Here is a 24,763-nt window from a genome sequence, read left to right on the forward strand (position 1 = left end):
ACATGGGAAATTTTGAAAGAATAGTTTCAAGGTATCCTTTATAAAACCAATTAATAACTCATTTGAATGCAAAACTTCTTTATATACACATTTAACGGCTTATATAGGAATAAAACGTACATTTGTCAAATATTGCTATTGTTACAAGCAAAATTTGAAAGGGCTTCACGGAAATTCCCGACTTTTGACGTCACTTTCGGGAATCTCCGACGAGGCAAAAAGCACCAACAAGAAATGCAAAATGGCGACGCTGGGTGACAGTCAGTCGCTATTTGCAGACAAACCATGGACTGTCTGGGAAGAATTGATAGAAAGTAATCCTAGAAATGGTTAGTTGAATAGTTTCTCAAGTAATATGAAAAATATTAGCGGTCATCGCTGCCAACAAATGCCTAATTTCCTTGTTCGAATACGGGTGTCTCACAGGTGCACCTTCGCCGTTCGGACATGCTGCATAAATCAAAGTCAGTTGATTGTCAGGTTCATATCGCATTCTGTTTTGTTTATCTGCAGAAGAGAAGCCCTTGGTGTCTGATGTGCCCGTAAAAAGTGACAGTGCTAGTGACAGCATGAAGCTTCGTAAAGAAGGTGCGTATTGCAGTCAAAATACATTGACATTTGCAAGAACGGTATTTGTTTTGAACTGACATGCCCTGGCCTGGCCCGCAAAAAATGAAAAATGAAAGTAAACCTTGAACACTCCCTGTGACACACTGCAGGTTGGCATCATGTCAAGAGATTTGCGTGACGTTTCCCCTGTTTGAAAAGGATGGTGGTTTTAAGATCACCATATGAAAAGAACGAAGGATTATGCACTTATTTCTGTTGAGTAAATTTGCGAGTGAAGTGAAGACAGCAACATGCCAGACTTAAGTCTGAGAAACCGCCGCTGACACTGAGTGTTGTTCGACTGGTGAACTCTGTTGTTTAATCTTTGCAAGGGTATTGGTAATGTCTTGGCATTGTACCGGGTATTACATATTTAGTAATCATCGCTCTTGTTGTAAAGATTTTCTACCATTGACTGTAATTTATCAATATTCTTATAAATTTTAGGTCTGCTGGTGTGGTCCTGTTGAAAATCTTGGCATCCATGGATTGTCATGAATCATGACTGTTGGTTGGATTGTGACTTCCAAAATGATTGTCCTTTATTATCAACTATGACTTGTGTAGTTGTGATTTGAAGGTTTCCAACGTTGTCATTTAGGAAGGTGTATTACCATATAAGAATCAAACTTCCCTAAAGCATTTGATAACGAGTTGCATTGTCCCGTTGAACTTCACCGAGTCTGAGATACATTAATTCCAGGGTGGCCCCAGGCGGACCGCCAAGTTTCATTGCCACGATGATTTGACCTGGGTGGCTAATTTCGAGGCGTTCTCCCATGTCTGACTTCATAGAAAATGCCCTACACCTGGCACCCCTCTCTGTAGGCTGTTGAACGCTATCTTGGTCCGTTGTTACAATACGTCCTAGAAATTATGTTTACTTCTTTTGCTCTGTGGACAGTTGTTGGTTCGTCTGCAGTTGGGTTCCCATATTCAGTTGCTGTTGAATTCATTCAGAGTTTGTATGTTTCAGTTCATGTCTGCAAGTTGTTGAAAGATGCTGTTTAGGTCCAGCGTGATAATGAACACTGCCTTCTTCTGCTCAACCTGCCTGAACTATAACTGCAGTACTGGGGCGGAGATGAAGCGTCCTGTCGTTCCGAGGTCCTGCTGTGTTCCCCACAATATTTCCTCAAGACCAGTGTCTGTAGGCCAGAATTTCTGTCGTAAATCCTAGTGCAGGGGACAGTCCTATAGGATGGGCACTGGTGTCTGCACTGCTGTCTGGCATTGGTATTCTACTGGGTCCCTGTAATGAACACTGATATCGGACTCGGTGACTGTCATAAGGCAACCATCTCCAGTATATTTCAATCACAGGGGTCTGAAGAATGAAGGTCTGTCGGTAAAATGGATGTCAAAAGTAGCAACAAAGTGAGCCCTACTGATAAAAATACATATAAAGTAGGCAGCTCAGTACAATACGGCGTGATTTTTCCAGACCTCGGTTGGTATCAAAAAGAAAATGAATGAAACGGGCCCAAATGGATGCATGAGTCATTACCATGGAATTCCACAGATAAGTTGTGATTCGAGATGAGTCTTTGAGGAATTGTCTATTCATATGATCATTCCATGGATGGAATATCTTTTGAGATGAAAGTGTTTTAGGAGTTTTGTCTAACCGGATGACAATGCCAGAGATAGATTGTCTTCAGAGATGAGTTTTCGAGGAATTCGTTAGTCTCTTCAGATGATTGAGACATTGGCAGATTGTCTGATGAGCTAAAGGTGTTTTTGAGGAGTTTGTCTTTTTCAGATGATTAACCATGGATGGATGGATTGTCTTTTGAGATGGAAGTGTCTTCAAACAGTTTTTCATCAGATGATTGAGTCCTGGGTGGATGGTCTTTCAGTTGAAAGCGTCTTCGAAGAGTTTGCCTTTTGATTAACGAGCCATGAATGGATGGTGGAAGTATCTTTGAAAACTTTGTCTTGAGATGATGGAACCATGGATGGATTGTCTTTTGAGATGAAAGTGTCCTCCAAGAGTTTGTGTGGAGTTGATCGCGCTGTGGATAGATTGTTTTCTGAGATGAAAGTGTCTTCGATTTTCATCGAGAAGGACTGTGTCCTTGGATAGGATGTCTTTTGAGATGGACTGTGTCCTTGGATAGGATGTCTTTTGAGGTGGACTGTGTCCTTGGATAGGATGTCTTTTGAGATGGACTGTGTCCTTGGATAGGATGTCTTTTGAGATGGACTGTGTCCTTAGATAAGATGTCTTTTGAGATGGATTGTGTCCTTGGATAGGATGTCTTTTGAGATTGATTGTGTCCTTGGATAGATTGTCTTTGAGATGGATTGCGCCTTGGATCAGTTGTCTTTGAGATAGATTGCGTCCTTGGATAGGTTGTCTTTGAGATGGATTGCGTCCTTGGATAGGTTGTCTTTTGAGATTGATTGTGTCCTTGGATAGGTTGTCTTTGAGATGGATTGCGTCCTTGAATCGGTTGTCTTTTGAGATGGGTCATGTCCTTGGATAGATTGTCTTTTGAGATTGATTGTGTCCTTGGATAGGTTGTCTTTTGAGATTGATTGTGTCCTTGGATAGGTTGTCTTTTGAGATTGATTGTGTCCTTGGATAGGTTGTCTTTTGAGATTGATTGTGTCCTTGGATAGGTTGTCTTTGAGATGGATTGCGTCCTTGGATAGGTTGTCTTTTGAGATTGATTGTGTCCTTGGATAGGTTGTCTTTGAGATGGATCATGTCCTTGGATCAGTTGTCTTTGAGATAGATTGCGTCCTTGGATAGATTGTCTTTGAGATGGATCATGTCCTTGGATAGGTTGTCTTTTGAAATTGATTGTGTCCTTGGATAGGTTGTCTTTTGAGATGAACTGTGTCCTTGGATAGATTGTCTTTGAGACGGATCATGTCCTTGGATAGGTTGCCTTTGAGATGGATTGCGTCCTTGGATAGGTTGTCTTTTGAGGTTGATTGTGTCCTTGGATAGGTTGTCTTTTGAGATGAACTGTGTCCTTGGATAGATTGTCTTTGAGACGGATTGCGCCTTGGATCAGTTGTCTTTGAGATAGATTGCGTCCTTGGATAGGTTGTCTTTGAGATGGATTGCGTCCTTGGGTAGGTTGTCTTTTGAGATTGATTGTGTCCTTGGATAGGTTGTCTTTGAGATGGATTGCGTCCTTGAATCGGTTGTCTTTTGAGATGGGTCATGTCCTTGGATAGATTGTCTTTTGAGATTGATTGTGTCCTTGGATAGGTTGTCTTTTGAGATTGATTGTGTCCTTGGATAGGTTGTCTTTTGAGATTGATTGTGTCCTTGGATAGGTTGTCTTTTGAGATTGATCGTGTCCTTGGATAGGTTGTCTTTGAGATGGATTGCGTCCTTGGATAGGTTGTCTTTTGAGATTGAATGTGTCTTTGGATAGGTTGTCTTTGAGATGGATCATGTCCTTGGATAGATTGTCTTTGAGATGGATCATGTCCTTGGATAGGTTGTCTTTTGAAATTGATTATGTCCTTGGATAGATTGTCTTTGAGATGGATCATGTCCTTGGATAGATTGTCTTTGAGATGGATCATGTCCTTGGATAGGTTGTCTTTGAGATGGATTGCGTCCTTTGATAGGTTGTCTTTGAGATGGATTGCGTCCTTTGATCGGTTGTCTTTTGAGATGGTCATGTCCTTGGATAGGTTGTCTTTTGAAATTGATTGTGTCCTTGGATAGATTGTCTTTTGAGAAAGATTGCGTCCTTGGATATATTGTCTTTGAGATGGATTGCGTCCTTGGATAGGTTGTCTTTTGAGATGGATTGTGTCCTTGGATAGGTTGTCTTTGAGATGGATTGCGTCCTTTGATCGGTTGTCTTTTGAGATGGTCATGTCCTTGGATAGATTGTCTTTTGAGATTGATTGTGTCCTTGGATAGGTTGTCTTTGAGATGGATTGCGTCCTTGGATAGGTTGTCTTTTGAGATTGATTATGTCCTTGGATAGGTTGTCTTTTGAGATGGATCATGTCCTTGGATATATTGTCTTTGAGATGGATTGCTTCCTTGGATAGGTTGTCTTTTGAGATTGATTGTGTCCTTGGATAGGTTGTCTTTTGAGATTGATTGTGTCCTTGGATAGGTTGTCTTTGAGATAGATTGCGTCCTTGGATAGGTTGTCTTTTGAGATGGACTGTGTCCTTGGATAGATTGTCTTTGAGATGGATCATGTCCTTGGATAGGTTGTCATTTGAGATGGATTGTGTCCTTGGATAGATATGGGCGGTTATTTCCGCATAAATAGAGGTTGTCTCAAATAGACATTTTATGTCGTGTTATGACTCGAATAGACGTTTGGTGGCGCTTTTCAAATAGACATACACTCAAATAGCTGTTTGGTGGCGCTCGTATCTCAAATAAACATATATTGTCGTGTTTTCTGATTTTTGTGTATAACTCAAATAGACGTTTGGTGGCGCTTTTCAAATAGACATAAACCGCACTTACACCACCTGAAAATGGACCACCAATCTTGGTTCGGGAACCAATGCCGCACCATCGAAAATCCACCAAGCGCTTACACCAGCGCTGTAGCTAGTTATAAAATCCGGCTACAGATGGCGCGCAAACAATAAGCAGAACGCAGAAAGCCTAGGCAGAAAGCGCCATTTCGAAAGCGCCGTCTGGAGCCGAACCATCTAACTAGCTAATTGCCGATCCATTTGTGCTTACACCACGACAAAGCCGAGCTTTTAACAAGCCGGGCGAATTTGGACCATCAAGCTTGGTGGGACAAATTCGCTCTGCAATTTGTATCGGCAATGGATTGCCGAACCAATTTGTCGCGGCAATGTGGTGGTGTAAGTGCAATTGGTCCACCAATATTTCGTGGTGTAAGCGCAGCTATACACTCAAATAGACGTTTGGTGGCGCTCGTATGTCAAATAAACATATATTGTCGTGTTTTCTGATTTTTGTGTATTACTCAAATAGACGTTTGGTGGCGCTTTTCCGCAAAAATGGAAGTTCCCCAAATAGAAGTCTTTTGAGATGGATGGTGTCTTTGAATTTAGCTGTTTTTAGCTCACCTCTTAGCAGAGGTGAGCTTATCCCATACCGTGGCGTCCGTCGTCCGTCGTCGTCGTCGTCGTCGTCGTCGTCGTCGTCGTCGTCGTCGTCGTCGTCGTCGTCGTCGTCCGTCGTCCGTTAGCAGGGCACGTTTCGTAACTGTTAGAGCTATTGAGTTGAAACTTGGTACACATGTACCCTTATGTAATGACACCTTGGAGACCAAGTTTCGGTCCGATTCGTTTCATGGTTTGGCCACCAGGGGGCCAAACGTTAAAAGTGAAAATATGTTATATCTCCCTTAATAGTAGTCGGGAAATTTTGAAAAAAATATGGTAGGTACTTCTAGCAAAGGTGCATCATATATCCTCCGGGTTTTTGATTTGACCTCCTTTTCAAGGTCACAGAGGTGAAATAGTGTAAATTGGCCGTTAGGATGTAATGGTGGCACGTTTCTAAACTGCAATGACTATTGATACCAAATTTGGTACACATTTACCCCTTAGTCAGGTGATCTCAGGGACCGAAGTTTGGTCCAATATGATTCACCACTTGACCACCAGGGGGCAAAATCCAAAAACCTTAAAAATGTGATTATTCCTTAACTTCTTGCCCGATTGCCACCAATTTGATATCATGGGTACATCTCACCACCATACAGTATATGTCACACAGGTTTTTAATTTGACCTTCTTGTCAAGGTCACAGAGGTCAAATGGCGTAAATTCGCCGTCAGGCCGTAACTTTGGCACGTTTCTTAACTGCAATGACTATTGATCACAAATTAAGTACACATGTACCCCTTGGTCAGGTGATATTAGGTACCGAAGTTTGGTGCGATCTGATTTGCCGTTTGGCCTCCAGGGAGGGGGCCAAATCCTAAATTCTTCAAAATGCCATTATTCCTAGTAATGACTTGCCTGATTGGCACCAATTTTATATCATAGGTACATCTAATTCTAACAACCATTCAATGTGTCACCCGGGTCTTCTTTGATTTGACCTACTTTTCAAGGTCACAGAGGTCGAATGTACTGTAAATTGGCCATTTTGGGGAAATTGTAATTGCTTGGACCGACATCAAACCTAACACTACATGACACAATACCATGCCCTTTATCCATCTTTCCTCCACATGAGGTGAGCACAATGGCCCTGGCCATTTTTTTCTGATTGTATCCTTGGATGGGTTGTCTTTTAACAGTGTCCTTATGGATAGATTGTTTTGAGACGTTCATCTTCTGAGGTTGTGTGTCCTCATGACTGCTTTTACAATGGAGGAGACGATTTGATTTTTATCAATGCAGTATATATTGAACAATCGGTCCAAATACAATTTACTAACTATTTGCAGGCCATGTCTTCACATTCTAGGTAGAAATTTTTTAAATCTTGCTCTTTACATTCCAGGTAGAAAATATCTAATCTTTGCGGTGACCGTGACTTATTTACTCTTCACTTCAGACATGTACTTATTTGGGCTTTGCCATAACTTGTTTACTCTTTGCTTCAGACATGTACTTATTTGGGCTTTGCCCATCTCAAGACGAATTCTACCTGGTGGTGTGTGATAGATGTGGACAGGTGGTCAAACCACAGGCGTTGGAGACACATTTAGGTAAGATGGGACATTTGGTGATGCAGCTGTTCTGTATAAAGGCTATCCAGATGATGCCATCACATAAGACTCAATTTAGGGCGTGAAGTTTTGCATTGTTGACCCACGTGGCGGACTTGATAATCGCTGCAGAGATGGTATTGGTAGTACATGAAGTTATGTGCGGCGGCGCTGATCCAGACGTTATCCATAGGTGTCGCCATTTGTAAATGACATCAAAATGGTCAAGGACTTGGCTTGACGTCCAAAATAGATTTCCAAATGACGTCATGGCCTGTGTAGAAAAATCCCAGGCCATAGTAGCTTTTTTTGTGGTCTTTGGGCTGGTCGGTCTAGGACCTGGCATGACGTCCAACATGGATTTTCAAAGTGACGTCATGGCAGGGCCTCTGTACTTTATAGACGAATCCCATAGTAGCTTAGTTTGCGCTCATCTGGCTTGTCACATCATCACCCTCTTCTTTCTCTAGTCTGCAACATTGCAAACTTGCGATATGATTTCATGTTCATAGATATGTGACTTGGAGGTTACATAAGATTTCATTTTGACTGCTGTACAAGGGGTCTTGTAGCGTTGTGGTTAACACTGATGGCCGTCAGACAAGAGGGCCCAAGTTTGACTCGGGGGAGGACCCATGATTGTACTTTGGGATGAAGCGGCGTGGCTTTTAGAGAACGGAAATTCCCGGCTCTTCAATGTCTTCGAATGAGGTGTTAAACCAAGGATTCCTACATTGGTGTCAATCCCACTGCGAGCTAAAGACCACACCAAGTAAAACATGAGTAGCTTGCATTGCACACACAGCGAAAGGTTTCATCGCAGGTGGTTAACATCCGAATCAAAACTGAGGCAGGTCAAGCCTCGGTGTCATGAAGGCCAAGATGTTTGCTTAAAATGTACAGATTGAATAACTTCATCAGAGACCCTGCTTAAAGTGGTGAGCCTATTGAAACACAAATGCGATTGGTCACTGAATAAAATCTGGCCAGAGGCTGATTTCACAAAATGTATTGGCTACTATGCTACTGATGAAAAAATATATTGTTGAGAAATTTAGAAACAGTTGGGCGCAGTGCCTGCTTTAAAATGGAAAATGCATCGCCCAAATGAAAAATGGCTCCCCCAATGCAGCATGACTTATTTCACTGCTGTGATTCATTCTGCTTCTGTCTCACACAATCATGTAGGCTGCTTGGATAGTAGTGACATCTGCAAAGCAATTAACACATCAGAATATCAATATTCTCAGTCATCTTGGCGGGATTACTCATGTTTTCTAGGATTTCTAAATCTGCTATTGTGAGTGCAGGAATATGATGCTCAAGACAAGGATGCATTTCTTAGTGCAATTGGCACATCATTGAAATTTAGAACTAGTTTACCTTTATGTGGGCGAATACCTTTGACAGTGACTTGTATACAATAGGAAGAAGGGAATTTCATTATTGTCACATTCGCAATAAATGATAGTGATGCATCCTTGTTTTATCTTTAAAGGGATAACTTGGGCTTGGGATTTTACCTGGCCATGGAGATAGTACCTCTGCTCGCCACCATGGATCACCACATGTGATATCACACTATATATGCTGATCTCTGATGAGGATTTCGTCACTATTGCTAGGCAGTTTTGGACATGGGTTGTGAATTTCAGGCAGGCCTACAGTTGCATCTCATTGTGTAATGCAGTTTGTTGAGTTTTCAGTTATCCTGGTTGGAGTTTTCAGTTATCCTGGTTGGAGAAGTCATGGTCCAGCTGGAAGCCATTTTTGTATGAAAACCAACATATCTCATGCCCCAGTTTTCCCTTTAAATGACAAAATGTTTTTCAAATGCGGTGATTGTCAGCAGGAAAACGTCATGTCACTTGCGACTTTGGCTGAAATATAAGGACTGACGAGTGTCTGAACTTTGTACACTTACAACATGCTATTTAAGTTTCTGCTATCACCTGTGTTGGGGCATGCAACCAAAAAATGTTTGTTTGTGGTAGTCAGCACCTGCGACAATAATCAGTGATGGCAGCAACCTGCAATAAATATCAAACCGATTGATTACCGGTTATACCCCCAGACGGGAGATTTTTGTCACAAAAAGTCGCGACTATTGTTGCTGGTTGCAGCGTTGTAAATTCCTTGTTTGTGTGGGTGCTTTGGTAACATTACAAAGAGAAGGCTCATCACCAACTGACAGTAATGGGATGGGTAAATTATTAATTAGCGCAGCTGACCACATTATCAATTTGAAACGGATAGCGCATTTAATATGTACCGCCTACATTATATGAATTCATGAGGAAATTCACTGTCGTTTATTCCTGATATTCATAAACACTGTTAAATATAAATTGCTAATGTACACAATGCATTATCATTGAAATAATCAATAACACTTACGGAAAGGCAGTCGGTGTCGCTCCTAATAGGTTTCAGCGCTTCCACGAGGAATTTGCAAAAACTGCGATGTTCAGTTGAGTAAATCAGTAGGTTGTCAGGTTTGTGCAGGTTGGAGAAATGAGCAAAAAAGATGGGTTTCGTGGTGTAGTTTAAAAGTGGTTTCCGTTGTTTTGTTTATGATCTTCTTGTGTATTTATATCGTGTAATGTTGTATATATACTCTAAAACTTCGAATACGGGGTCTGAGGCTCCGTTTCCATTCATTACGATCTTAACGATGGAGGAGGGACTGTCGAGTTTTTGTATTGTTCTGTCAGCCAATGATGCTGATCTTGACTGTCAATCTAAGTGATAGGCTGGGTCTCTTTTATTAGAAGATGGGCCTACTGTAACCAGTGATGTTGATTCTGTTTCACTGTCAATGTCAGCCAAGATCAGAGCGTGATTATAACACATGCGACTCCATTGGCCCATGTCATTGATAAAAGAATAATACCTGACTTATTGGCCCATCCCCATTAAAAACCATTGTAATAAATGAGGGCAGAGCCTCAGACCTTGCATTCGAGGTTTTGGTCAGTCAACACTATTTAAAAAAAATGTTCAAGTTAGATATGACAATGAGTTGGGGACACCAAGTGGCGTCATGTTCCAGCTTCATGTATACGTGTCAATTTTTTCGCGATTAATGAAGCGGTCTTTAATAGATATGCGAGAGTATGTATGACCAGCTTAGGTGAAAAAATGGGAAAAAGTGAGAGAAAACAACTTTTTCCTCAATTTCTTTATTTTCCAAAAAATGATTGTAGAAGTCGTACGAACTTGCTGGGTTGCTTTAAAGCCGCCTGGAGGCTGTTTAGTTTAGTAAAACAGAAGGTGGGGTGTTTCTCATTGAGTAACTAATCTTTTGATGGGTTTTTCTCAAAACAATAACTTGAACAAACGATGTGTTCTGAAAATGAAAAGCATCAGATGAGGTGATGTTATTAACGGGTTACTTATTGGGTGACTTAAACTTATCTTCAGAACGGATGAGTTTTTTATTGAAAAATACCTGAACAAATGATGCATTCTGAAGTCGATACCTCAATCAATTCTGAAGAGACTGACAAGGGTGATATATCATTTAAAAGGTAGTTCTGTGCCCAGTCAGCCCATGCCAATAACTCACCTTTTATCTTTAATCTTTGTGTTAGCTTTATTTTTGTTTTCGCTCAGGTGAAACTGAAAAAAGGGACTATGGGTTATCGTCTACAGTGTGTGTAGTACTTGGTTTTGAATTCACAAGGTAGCTTAAAAAGTATTCCGCTAGGACTTGGCAGATTTGAGTGTTCTCACCTGTCGATTACATGGGTGATTAGCCAGATTCTGGATGTCTGAATCATGAAGTTCATCATCATGATGACTAGGTAGTGGTTTTACATTGTTGGGAATTTAGGCCATGTGAAATAATTGGATGGTAGATGGGAATTTAAAATATTTAAAAAAAAATTTGATGTGCAATTTAGAGTTAAAAAGTCCTGGGGCTGTATGGTCCGTTCTCTTGGTAAAAGACATCCCTTTTCAAGGGCTTGACACTACCAAACATAGACAAAAAGTTTTTGGCTGGGCAGCAGGGGAACAGTTATTACAAGAAAGAAAAAAAGAGGTTCTCATACGCAGTGGTTTACTTCGAAAATTGAGTTTGAGTTGCAGACATGGTCCATGGACCATTTCATTAGGATTCTTTAGCATGCAGTGCTGACAAATCGTGAGAGGGACTAAAATATATTGACCCTCCAGAATTGTGGCCATCTCAATAAACGTTTGTGTTTTGTTTCCTTGCTCTGAAGAAGTTCTCAGACAGTAACTGCATAGATGTGTCCAGTATTCTTTATTTCGCACTAAATTAGAATGGCTAACACATAAATTGACAAAAACTGGTAGAAACAGGATTTGCTATAATTGTGTTCTATATTTCTCTTTACAGAACAAAGACATGGTAACATCCCGACCAAAAAGTCACCAACAGCAGTCTCTCCCTCCACCATTGCCAGCAAAACCTCATCGTCATCGTCACCGGCTACAACGTCAACAATTGCACGGTCATCACAGCCTAGTACGCCATCCTCACCACGACCATCACCGAGGGCGTCGCCCAAACTGACAAAACCCATGGCACCATTCACCAAGATGAGTTCGGCAGAAATCAATTCGTTGAGCTCAAAAGACATGCACAAGATCAAAAGGAACCACTCAATGCCCGTTGTCAAAGTGGAACGAATACCTTCCCCGTTGGCGATGAAAAAGGGTCGAGTGTCATTACCGCCTGAAAAGGCGCCGCCTGACTTAAAACGAAAGCATGTATCGTCGACTACGAGTAATAGTACGCATGGTGTCACACCGCCAAATGTCGGCGCGTCGACGTCAATGCCATCGCTATGTCCTACGACGACTGTCATGACAACCAGCATTACAACATTCGCACTGACGACGATAACATCAACAACGAGTAGTAATCGCACCCCAAGTCCTGCTTCGGTATCTCCACCAAGTCTGCACCCATTGGCGTCGCCAGCGGCCCCAATTCACTCGCCCGCTCCCCGTACCCCGACGCCCCTATTTGCTCCAACGCCGCTGCCACTGGTCTCGATTCCGCCGCCAACTCCAACACCACCTCCAGCTGTATCTGCCTGTGTGCCGTCGCCAGTTAGTCTGCCACCGAAACTGGTTCCGGTGAATGTTGCCTCTCCTCCAGTGCGTGTGGCGACTCAGCCATCAAGAAGACTGCCAAAAGAGAAACCGCCGAAGGAAAGGAAGTTGTTATTGTGTAAAGGTGGGTAAATCTTGAGTTGGGAAAAATTCGTTCCCATAACCCAGTCTGGGGTGATTAATCGGCTGAAATAAAAGGTCCATAGGAGATAGCTGACTAAAATATGAGGCCTATAGCAGAGAAACCAACTAAAATATGAGGTCTTTACTCTGATCGTGTAGTGACGATTATAGTGCTGGTGGGCAAATTGTAGCTTGACAAGAAATTGTGCGTGTTTATCCTGGTCCTGAACTTCTTTAAACCAGGAAATTTACATAGTATCATAAGTTGAGCACTTTGCCAAGTCTCATGTCATACAGAGCAAAAAAACCCTTGTGAAAATTTCCCCCTATCATAATCACTTATACTTTGTGAATGAGATTTTTGACACTCGTTTCTCCCTGAATTAAAAAAATGTCTAAACTCAAATCTAGAATTGCTAGCGATATGAGATTCTTTTATCTTGTCGGTTCTAAGATAGATACATTGAAACGGGCAAATAGATGACATGTATTGCGTGAAATCGGTTCCCTTGTGGAATCAATTTATTGTTGATTTCAATTTCAGATCGTGAATTTGATGCTGACAAACATTGTGGTGCCTGGATACAAGATATAAGTCGTCAATGTACTCGTTCCCTCACATGTAAGGTAAGTGATCGAGTGATAGCGGACTTTTACTGAAAGTTTTGAAGCATTGCAAAAATGTGACAGTGATCGTTCGCAGATATAAGATTGAGCAATGACGTCAATAGATGGCAGACGGATTGTGGGGCAACAACGTTAATCCCCCTCAGTAACGGACATTTTAGTCACTAAGATATCCAAAGGACCCCGCTGGACCCGTCAAATTTTAGCTTCCCATCCACACTCCATGCAAGCCGCAGTGTCTAAGCATGTAGCAGACGATAGGCAGGGCTCTTGCCCTTTGTCACAAGCATCGTTCCAAGATGGCAGCACTGTGCCTTAGCGTAAATAGAGTGGAAAGTAAAAAGTGCATACCGCTCTGCAGGTCAGTGGTGCTGTAGGATGTCATTTTATGTTCCGCTGTGCTGGTCAAGGGTAGCAAAAGGGTTTAAAGTACTTGTACAATGGCGAACTCGTCTTCAATACAGACAGTAGAACCTCTCTATTAAGGACACCCTCGGGACTGACAAGTGCTGTCCTTAATAGAGAGGTGTCCTGATTTGAGAGGTCAAATTGAATGGAAACAACCAATTTGGGACCAAAACTAGTGTCCTTAATAGAGAAGTTGTCCTTAATAGAGAGGTGTCCGCTAACAGAGGTTCCATTGTAATTTAAAAATCCAGTGTTAAAAAATGTTTCAGTCTACTCATTTCTTCTTCAGACGCACGCATTATCGTTACGGCGCGCCGTGGTTGGCCGCAGTAAATCATTCGACGATCTCCTCAGGGAACATCGAGCAGCTAAAGAAGCGCTAGTGAAGCGTAAAGCTTTGGCGGCACAGGCAAACAAGAAGGCAGCGCCGGGCGGTCTGGTCGTCGAGGAACTGCCAAAGCCCGTGGAATCGCGGAGTGCTCCCGCATTGAACGGGGCGAGTTCGCAGAAGGCACTAGCACAAGCACTCATGGCGCCCACACCGTTATCTCCTCTCAAACTTGCCAAACCGACCAATAGGATACCCAACTCATTACAAAGGTAGGTTGAAGTCGGATTGTGACTGTGAGTGATATAAAATGGGTACCAGGCCGCCGTGTACACCGTTTGTAATTACTTGTGGTCCAGTTAAATAGAAATTCACTAATACACAATGGCGTGGTACAGTTGTTATGAATACAAATTTGTTTAAATATGGTATTCATAGTATTTGTATATCAGCAGTTTACACAACGGCAATGTTGAAATTTATATTTAGTACATATTTCTGCAATTGGAATTTTTTTAATTCAATTACAAATTCGAAATTATTAACGAAAGGCGTTGGCCTTTAACCTGCGATAGACCAGCATCCTATCCAGGTGTAATACTCCTAGTCACTTAATGCTATGGAAATCGGGATAAGCTCCGGCCGCATGGGCTGTTCACTGTTATAGATTATAGAGGGATTACTGTCTTAGAAACTGTTTTCACCAAAATAACTTTGATGTCTTTCTTTTTCGAGCAGTTGTTTTTTTCTTGGGAAATGGAGTGGAGAGGGATTACTATCTCAGGAACTTTTTTCTCCAACATAACTTTGAAATCTTTTTCAGGCCTGCATTTTCCCCTCCGGCTCAGCCTATTCTTCAAAAGGAACCCACACCGCCCCCTGAGTTGTCCAGCCACCTATCTAGCGAGGGTGAAGACGACGACTTCCCGTACGAGTGTCCTTATGTAACGTATCATCCAAGGCCAGCTGCAGTAAGTAGCGATACGAGATGCAGAAAATTATGCTGGCTTTCTAAGAGACAAGAAAAATTATTTTGAAAATTATGCTGGCTTTCTATGAGAGAAATAGTTGATATATAACTTCTCTTATAACGACACCTGTTGGACTGACTGGTGCTGTCTGGTACAAGTGGCCTAGCATGTTCTATTCATGAGAATGGCTACACCAGGTAAACGTTTTCTGATTACTCAGGTCAATTTGGATGGAAAAAGTATGTACCAAAACCATTGTCCTTTTAATAAAGGGTGTCCTGATAATAGAGGTAGCCTTGAAGGGAGGTTCCACTGTAATTTTAGGGCTGAATAGATATTCTCATGAAAAGTACATGCTGGGCCACTAATCCCGGTTAAATCTAATTGTTTTCTTGACACACAAGTCCTCCCCTTTTCGATCAACCTGAGTTCAACTCTCATGGCATCATGGGTTACTCAGCTGGGTAGCTCCATTGAATCGTTCTGGTGCCAACAAATACTTGCAGAGTTTGGCAACTCGAATAGATTCTGCACTTCGATTGGGGTAACCCTGCACCCATAAAGCCATACAAACTAGGCCTCAGCTCACACCCCCAGGCAGGAGTGTCGAAAAGCTCCCTCATTCATTACATCTTTTGTTTTTCAGATGTGTTCATACGGTGGCCGCCTCAGCGGGAGTTGTTACACATTCAATAGGAAGCAGGACTTATTTCGGGCAGCGTTTAGCCATGCTGTGGAAAGACATTTACACCCACCACCTCATAAGTAAGTTAGGAATTCTGTAAAGCGGCAAACATTTCCTCATTATTTTTGTGATTGGCAAACATTTCGAAGGAAAATAAAATATTCAGAATTTTTGTTTTGGCACTAATGGCAGATTATGAATATTCTTTTAGTCGTCCCAATCAAAAATATTTTTTCGCAATTTTCATTTTCGCTTATCAAGGTTATTTGCAAAAATCGCAAAAATAAGTTCCCGCGATAATTGGGCGGTAAATGTATCACCATGCATAACCAGTAAGAAAGAGAGTTATTCTTCGCCTTTCAAAGATGGCCTGAGAATAGTCCATGAGATCAGTTGACAAACCAGTAACAGATAAGGTCAAAACGGTAGTGGCGTTGTTCGAACACATTGTGCCAATTCAATGCCAAGTTGCGACCTCCCATGATTTGCCAATTCATTTAGTATCAAATGACGTGCTGTTTATTTTTCAGAAAATTGTGCGTAGAATCACGACTACCTCAGGAACTTCATATGCCAGTGGAATCGAAGGACCCATACGATTTTGATTTCTTTGACGTGACTTCTAGTTTCGGCGGGCCACCACCAGGTGGCACACCTAATCCTAACGCTGTCAACAAACCAAAACAGTCTTCGCCGACGAAATTGGTGTCGCCACCGTGTACTCCTACTCAAACGACAATGCCAATGAATCGAACAATAAAACCGCGGGACAATCCCGCGGGTGGGAAAAGTCCCGTTCAAGCTGCTGGTCCAAAAGTGCCATTTACTAGTGCAAAGCGGAAACGTAGTGTTTCCTCGCAGGAACCCACAAACAGTGTTTCTAGTGTTTCTGGCGGAGAAACTACTTATTCCGGTGCGACGAATACTCTAAGTTCCCATGTTGCCGCCCCGATATCTATTTCCATTCCAAGCGGGATCAACCTGGGGACTGTCGGTAGTATCAACGCAGCGTTGCAGGCTGCGAATAAAAACTGCATTCTCACGAAAAACGATGTGCTCAAGGATGTGACGGGATTAGTGGTGACCGGTATCGACGCGACGATCGCCAACGGGCAGCTCATTAACATAAGCAGCGCTAGTCTCGCGGATATCACGCAGCTGCAGAACAGCATTCACATACAGAACAGTAGTGTGATTGATAAACAAGTTAATCAAGGTGCAAAGGTCAAAATGAAGACGAATAGCACCAAATTAAAAAGTGGGAATAAACTTCAGAATTTAAACGACATAAGGGCAGCTAATAATATCTTCGGATTACCTAGTGGGACATTCATTATGGAGAGTACGACGCAGCCTGGAACGTTAATAGCCACGCAGGCTCCGCTAACAACACTAGCCAATAGCAATTCCGCTGCCAACATTACTGCTATGTCACCGCCATCACACCCCAGTCCTTCCACGACGCCGAGTCCTTTATATAGATCAGTAAGTATAGTTTAAGGTCAATAGTTCAAGGTCAAAAGTTCAAGGTCAAGTTTTGTTCAAACCGGTCGACTGACAATGCAAGTTTTCTCAGTTTATAAGGGCTAGGTAGATTGCTGAGATTCCCTTTCCTCCCCAACTCCCATCTCTCATGCCAGGCATCTTGGAAAAAGGTGGTTAAATGATTTTACTGGCTTATTTTTCGCCTACTGCCGTAATGATTAAAGTTGCTAATACAACCTGTCTATTAAGGACACCCTTGGAACTGACAAGTTCTGTCCTTATTGGGGAGGTGTCCTGCTTAGAGAGGTCGATATTTTCAAAAACAGCTGGAAGGCATCAGAAATGATAGAAATCATTTATCTCTAATATCAACCACAATGGCCGCAAATTTTTTTTCTTTGTCTTGAATATGACCATTTCAGCAAGACCACAAGTCTCCTCCATCTTGCCATTACCAAGTGGTATTGTTTCCACGTCGTCTGCTGTGTTTATTTCCATTGTTTTCATAATTTTATTGTCTGAACTATGACTATTTCAGGGCTCAGTAAGTCCACAAGTCTCTACCACCTCGCCACTACCAAACGGCATTGTTTCCACGCCGTCTGCTGTGAGCGTCAAGGGTCTACCAACGGGTGCTAACCACGTACCAGTCACTATAGCTGTCAATCCTGCCAACCGAAGCATCCCCAGTCCGTCACGAACAAACCCTGGACAGGGATCGCCGAATCATACGGGACAATTAAAAATCACAGGTAAAAGCACATAGCTAGATTTTAGGCCTGACTTATGAGGAGCTTCATAGCCCCATGATCCCAGGAAGAACCCGAGTTGTATGATTTTTGGATGAACCAAGGTGGCTTTCAAGGAACTGAAATTCGTGGCTGAGGTTCTGTGCCAGGGCAAGTAAAAGAACCCACCAAGTGAGAAACATGTGTAGCTTGCGTGGACTACCTCTGGTCAAAAAAGGAGTCACTGGGCCATTATACCCTATCGGTGCCTAACCTTAGTGGCAGGTGATCGTAAAATTTAGTTTTATTTGATCTTGAAATTCACACCTTGTTTCTTTTGTAGGAAAAAACCATGGAGGTCAAAATGCCGGACGTCACAACCCCATGTTCAACAAAACTAGTGCTAACTCAGCCAAAGCACAAACTGGTCACTTAAGTGGTACGTTAAATGTGTCGCATCCAGGACGATTAGTGACTGCAGCCAGCTTACAACAGCAGAGATATGCTAATCAAATGCTCGTTTCACAGACTAATCCGCTCGTAAAATCCAACTCTTCGAGCCGAGCATCAAAATCAGCTACGCAAGTGCCGCTCCTAACGGCGGGAAATATCGTCATGACACAGCAGACGTTACAAAGTGACGAACGGACTCGGAGAGAATTGCAGCAGTGTATTAAAACAGAGCCTTCGGATATGATATCCTAGCATATGGCTAACTAGCGCTAAGCTATTCTGTGTTGGGCTGAGTGTGTCTTGGAGAATTTTAGGTCATGCCGGAAACTTTCCCTCAGTAGTTAACCGTGTTTGTGAAATCGAGTGAAATGTTCTTGGAAAATACATGAAACGACCTTTGAAAACGAGGGAAACATCCTTGGAAAACAAGTGAAACGTCCTTGGAAAACGAGTGAAACATCCTTGGAAAACAAGTGAAACGTCCTTGGAAAACGAGTGAAACATCCTTGGAAAACAAGTGAAACGTCCTTGGAAAACCAAGTGAAACAGCCTTGGAAAACCAAGTGAAACGTCCTTGGAAAACCAAGTGAAACGTCCTTGGAAAACCAAGTGAAACGTCCTTGGAAAACCAGGTGAAACGTCCTTGGAAAACCAAGTGAAACGTCCTTGGAAAATCAAGTGAAACGTCCTTGGAAAACAGGTGAAACATCCTTGGAAAACCAAGTGAAACATCCTTGGAAAAATGAGGGATATGTGCATGGAAAACAAGTGAAATGTATTTGGAAAACATGTGACATGTTCTTGCCGGTCGGAAATTTAGGTTAATTTGTTCTATTTACAGTTTTCCATTCAAATTTTCGTAAGACGGATTCATCAGGTGGCAGATTGCGGTTAAGTCCTTAGCGGATTTGCTGGCAGTTCTGTCGCTCGAGACGCGGCTCATGTCTGATATTATTGACCTCTCTTGCTCATCACAACAAATGCGGTTCTTGGGACGTGATGCGGTTAAGTACTGATATGCAATGCGTTGTGACTCACGATTATTGGAACGAATGATCCTGACTTTCCATGTTCTGTTTCGAATTCCTACAAAAGCACAAATGTGATAAACTTTGTGATACAGTGATCGGGGAGGAATAGGAATTGCTTTATTCTGAACACTAATATGAAAGCTGTCGGAAATGCCAATCATCAGGTTTTATTCCTCGTCAAATCAAAAGCGTATGAACAATACCTGTTGAGTCCGCATTTCAAAACGGCCAATAGTTCCACTGTGGCTGGATGGCAACTAATGCCTGGATGTGTAATTATTGTATTTATTGAAATAAGTTCTTGGGTAGTGCTTGGAATTGGTTGGGAAGAATCTGATTGGCTTGAATACTCCCAAATGGCAGAAAAGCATCAAAAATAAGTTCATTTTCAGATTCCATGGCCCCTAGTTGGGTCCCACCTTCATGTGTGGTGGCTTTTAGTTTGGAATCAACAGTATGTCATGAAAAATTGTCACTTGGGATACGTGTTACAGCATCCATGATAATTGAGTACCCTTGCTTAGATCAAACTTGCATAACCAGCCTCTGGCATAATCAATTGGTGATGTGTATGACAGATTTGTATACTTGACCCGTCAAACCAAACTGGGTAGTAAGTCTCCTTTGGGGGCATATGTTCGTATATCTCAAGTTACAAGCTACATGTACACTTTGATACCTCTCCCATCTTTTTATCTTTAGCGGTGCCGAAGATATTCGTAAATATCGGAGACAACTTTGACAGTGAGAGGGTTAAATCTAGAGGCCCAGTACAGCATACACATGATTAAGGTGCATGGCTATAGTGACCAACACCCAATCTTTTCCTGAGAACCTGGTAATTCGTAACTCACATTTTCCAGGCGACAGTTTTTTGTGACATGCTGTATAGAAGAGCTCTGATCTACTGATAATCTACATAACGGATCACATCAAAATGGCTTATTTATTAACTTTTGGCGACAATCTGCATTTCGATGGGTGTGCACGCGTAATTTCTGTGGTAGGGTCCCAGAAAAAACCTCAAATAGGAAAACAGGCATGAAATTTACCAATTCAAAATTCACTGATATTTTCAATATCTTTATTTATGAAATTTGTATTTGCAGATTTTGAGGTGTCTTTTAGAACATATTGCATTTATTTGTGAAATTTGCAAAATCAGAAAATGTTGAATATATTTTTTAAAGTGGTTTTCATGGGGCCCTACATGTATGTAAGGTAATCAAAATTTGTGGTGGGTAATTTTGTGGTCAAGTTTCCATGAGAACTTTTCTGTTAGTTATTCGGACATGCCCCGTCATATTTAAATTGCTTCATGACAAGAGACCCTATGTTGTTTCCAAACATTGAAAGAATTGCCCCTTTAGGCTGTTGGGTTGCCTTTTGAAGGCTTATTCCTACTCTGAATACCTTTGTCTCTATGTTGGGTAAAGTTTTGATCAAGCCTTACCAAAGTTTTTACAGTATTATCATTGCTTTCTTCCTTGGTAAGTCGTAAATTATGAAAGGTTTTCGGTGGCAATTTAAGAGTCATTGACATAGATAGCCATCTGATGACAGACCAAAGGGTAAGGGTCACTCTCGACGATTTGTGTAGACCATCCTTGTACCAAGAAAATGTGTGATAAGGGGTGTTTTTACTGACAGAAATGCATGGCTTGTGAAAGTAAGTCATGTTCTTCTTTGTCAAGGCACATGACAAGCCCCAGGGCTTGCTTCATAAGAAACTCGCCCCTGCCACAGGCCACACATATTTTCTCTATTTCTCAGACACCACAGTCTAGTCATATTTCCCGAGTTTTGGAAACACAAGGAAAGGGGTTGTGTATTGGCGACTAATACTAGTAGAAGAGAGTTTGAATAATTACGCATGCCAGCAAAAGGGGTGGGGGTTGAAGATGGCTTCACCTGTGGGAGATTTAAGGATTCCAGGTTAAGGGATGCTCCACACTTGTAATCGAGAGTGACCACCCTGGGGTAATGCACAAGAAGTGGTTTTTGTTCTGAAACCAACACTAAACACGGAAGCATATATTTCACTTCTACCTTCCTTCTTCTTGCGTTGAACTAGTCAAACTTTACATTGTTGGTCTTCAAGAACAAGTCAGTATGACGCAAATCTGCCTCTGTTCCCCAAAGCTTTTGATGGAGAGACTTCCACCTTTCAACAGTGGCTTCTTGGTTCTGTACAAAGTATCCTGGTTCTGCTGCCCGACTTTCAAATCAGTGTCGTTGCTTTGAACTCTCCTCTAGTCGCTATTTCATGGGCCTGGTTAGGCCCGAGTGATGACTGTGCAAGCAACTCCTAAAATACACGAGAGTGCCTCTGGTGACTTAAAACGAACAGTGATTGTTTGGAAGAAACAATGGCGTATGGTGTCAAAATCAAAACATTTTCCACAAACTAGTATTCCTGCATGCATATTGACCCAATTGCCAAAAAGATATTCTCAGAGCTGCCTCGTGAATGAGTTGAAATCCAGTTTGTTTCACGGAAATGGATACACCCATCTGGTGCTATTGACTGCACACTGAAAGCCAATCCGTGCCTTCAGGTACCAAGTTCACCCAATGCCTATAGTTTTGTTGACGATGTTGAGAAATTTTTCATTTCGCTCCTATTTCAATGATTTTTGTATGATTTTTAAAGGCTTATCTCAATTGAATCTTTACATGAAGTCGTATAGCTTGAATCCATTCAAGACATCTCTATGAGTATGACCCTGACCTCTCTCGAAAATATGCCATAACATGGTAGGAAACACTTTTACTCAAAAATTGTATATATTTTAACCCCTTTCTCACAGTCTCTACGACACATAGTGCAGAGAAAGCCTGCTATAATCGGTTAAAAGGTGATGGCATGGTAGTCTTATTCGGCCTATGTTGGCCTTCTTTGGGAGGGGAGAGGTCAGAATATAGTATGAATAGTTGAAAGCTACATAATTGGTGTAAAGGTTTATTTCAGGGACATGTACATGTAGGTCTTCTAAAATTTATACAGCCGTTATTGAAATGAGAGTGAAATGAAATGAACAATATCTCGACACTGCAAACAAGATTACATGTATGATATTTTCCCCTTGATTGTGATAATTACATTTTAAGTTACCATTCTGTTTTTCAACTGAATGTAATGATAATTTATGATGACATGAAATGAAATAATTAATTTGACAGTTGAAGGGTGACTTGCACTGTAAAATCACTTATTTTTGGTATGTTATTTTCCCAGGATGTTCTGGTTTTGAATATTCGACACGCTAATATGAAAATATAAACTGTGTAAAGATACATTTTGACAAAAATGTGAAATAAAATCCTTGCCAAAACATGTGATTCTGCATTTTGGGGGATAACATTTTTCATTTACATTTTCATAACGTTTTCAAAAAAACTAAATAAGTCTAAAAATAACAGGTTCAGTGGTTTTCATGAGATATTTTGTTACGAGCAGGGGCTAAAATTTACTTGCTAATTTTACCCAATCCAGTGGCTTTCACAAGTTGACTAATGTGATCATGGCACTTATGTTCTAAGGACCCTTCACCACATGACAGGACATGCGCTTAAGGATTTTGCGACCAAGGCAAAAGGATTTCTTGGGCCTGGTATTTTGCATTTTGAAACCTGCCAAATGGAAATGCACAAAGGCAAAATTGCCTTCGTAATTTTTAATCTTTTTTCAACCTAGTATATTAAAAACTGTTTGGCAAAGGAAATTCCTCTCTTGGCCAATTCATGTCGTAAATCGATTCAAGATCTTTCACCTCATGTTTAAATCAAAGAATGGACTAGCCCTAGTTTTAACTTTGGCACATTCCGATTCTATGATCCTTGAGTTCTGGGTCCAAGTGCCTGCTGAGCATTCACAGGTGTTGCCTGGAAATGGTGGCCTAGTGGCACACTGGTAAAGACCAATGTTTGGAATTTACTTCAGCGCATGACTCCTGTGAGTCGTTGGCTGGACTCCTGGCCGGTGCAGTATTTATGTGATAGTGATAGAGAGGGCAACTCTCTCTGCAAGCGTAGGTTTCCACGGGTGTCTCGGGTTTCCTCCTACATTGCACTATCAACACTGTATTCAGCTGAAATGGAGCTCTAGGTCTGGGCGGACAGACCCTGGAATAACATGCCTGGTGATGATCAGTGTCAAGTGAGGAAAGTCGCTGTCATAGGCGTGTAAAATTTTAAATCCATTGTCAGGCTGAATTATTTGCAGATAAATTCTGGCCCTTGCTTGTGACAAAATAATTAAGAGCTGATAAATTTTTTGGAGGTCAAGGGTTAATCTGAAACACGTCAAATTAGTTATTGTATGTACGAGAGAGTTGTATTCTTGATGAATATTGATAATTTAATTGACTGACTTAATTAACTAATTAATTAAATTTTACCTATTAATTAGGTAATTGCAGTGCATTGCTATGTGGAATAGTATTTAACGATTAGGGATGCCACCGTGCTTAATTTATTGCTAGTGCTATGCATGCTTTTGGAGTCTAGTTGGCTTGTTCTCGAGGGTTAATACGAGTCGCAATAAGGCATTTGCCTCTTGGAGATCTTGATGCATTAATTATCAGAAGGTACATGTTAATTAGTTGATTTGTTTAATGAATGGAACACTAATTCCATTGGACATGTTTAGAATATTTGTTTGTTGCAGTTTGTTGCAGTTGGTTGCAGTTTGCTCAATGATTGAAGGGTTAAGATGCAAAAGTCGCTGACATTCTGATATAAGAGGGGCTACTGGGGACAAGATTTGGGGTACCTGGGAACGAGGTGGACATACTCCCTCTAAAACTGTTCGACGTTGCCATATTCAAAAATCAATTAACATAACCACCACACGGTGATTGTGACGATTTCGCGCAGGTGGCAGGGTGAATTGGCAAAAATAGTTCTCCTCAATATAATACTACAATATTTGTGTGATGTATTCTGCTGTTGATGAGGAAGGTTTGTAGCTGATTTTAACATTTGAATAACCTCTTTGGAAAAGTTTTTTGAATTGAGCGAAAAAGAAATGCCAGTGTTGTCACCAAATTGCACATTTGCATTGAAGTTCAAATCGATACTCTTCATGAATTGATTCGAAGTTGTGAGTGAAGTTTAAATGAAGCTTATAGCACCCTGGATCTGAATGCGGAAGCATTTCGTTGCAACCCCACAAATCCTATTGAAACGCTAGTAATAAGATGTCACTTTTACTACCAAGCCATTCAGGGGTTGCTTATCAAAACTAAATAGGAACTACAACGAATGGTATTGTGTTTACAATGTTTGGGATACTCGCCTTGACTACGTTGCAGCAGCGTCCAGCTTCCCTGGATTTTCTGCAGGATTGTCAAACGGGGGTTGCTTACCAAGCCAATTAGCAGCTTTAGCAATGCTGTATTCATGATTGGGAGTGGTACATGTCGGCACTCGGTGCATGCACGAGATTTGGGAAGATATTTGTTTGAGTGGCGCTCTGCATTTGGTGCTAAAGTGCACGTCTGATCGGTAGGAAAGCACCCTATGCCAAATTTAGTATGTTCTCTTTGGTGTTGTTGACCTACTGCCATAGGAAAGCCATAATAA

General features: G+C 41.5%; 1 protein-coding gene across 1 annotated transcript; it reads left to right on the forward strand.

The window, feature by feature from the left end:
* Positions 1 to 177: 177 nt before the first annotated feature.
* LOC135490738 (ataxin-7-like protein 1) lies at positions 178 to 24,086 on the forward strand. Its single transcript, XM_064776163.1, has 11 exons — positions 178 to 329; positions 514 to 588; positions 7,146 to 7,250; positions 11,617 to 12,462; positions 13,006 to 13,088; positions 13,786 to 14,096; positions 14,648 to 14,795; positions 15,442 to 15,560; positions 16,011 to 16,965; positions 17,504 to 17,717; positions 18,037 to 24,086. The coding sequence occupies exons 1-11, from the start codon at positions 242 to 244 to the stop codon at positions 18,396 to 18,398; spliced, it is 3,306 nt and encodes a 1,101-aa protein (XP_064632233.1). The 5' UTR covers positions 178 to 241; the 3' UTR covers positions 18,399 to 24,086.
* The last annotated feature ends 677 nt before the right edge of the window (positions 24,087 to 24,763 follow it).

The sequence above is a fragment of the Lineus longissimus genome, chromosome 7 (genome assembly GCF_910592395.1).
Source record: "Lineus longissimus chromosome 7, tnLinLong1.2, whole genome shotgun sequence".
NCBI lineage: Eukaryota > Metazoa > Nemertea > Pilidiophora > Heteronemertea > Lineidae > Lineus > Lineus longissimus.

Coding starts and splice junctions, on each gene's coding strand:
- LOC135490738 (XM_064776163.1), top strand. CDS start 242: ATGGCGACGCTGGGTGACAGTCAGTCGCTATTTGCAGACAAACCATGG. Junction 14,097..14,647: donor ATACCCAACTCATTACAAAG/GTAGGTTGAAGT, acceptor AATCTTTTTCAG/GCCTGCATTTTCCCCTCCGG. Junction 16,966..17,503: donor CGAGTCCTTTATATAGATCA/GTAAGTATAGTT, acceptor TGACTATTTCAG/GGCTCAGTAAGTCCACAAGT.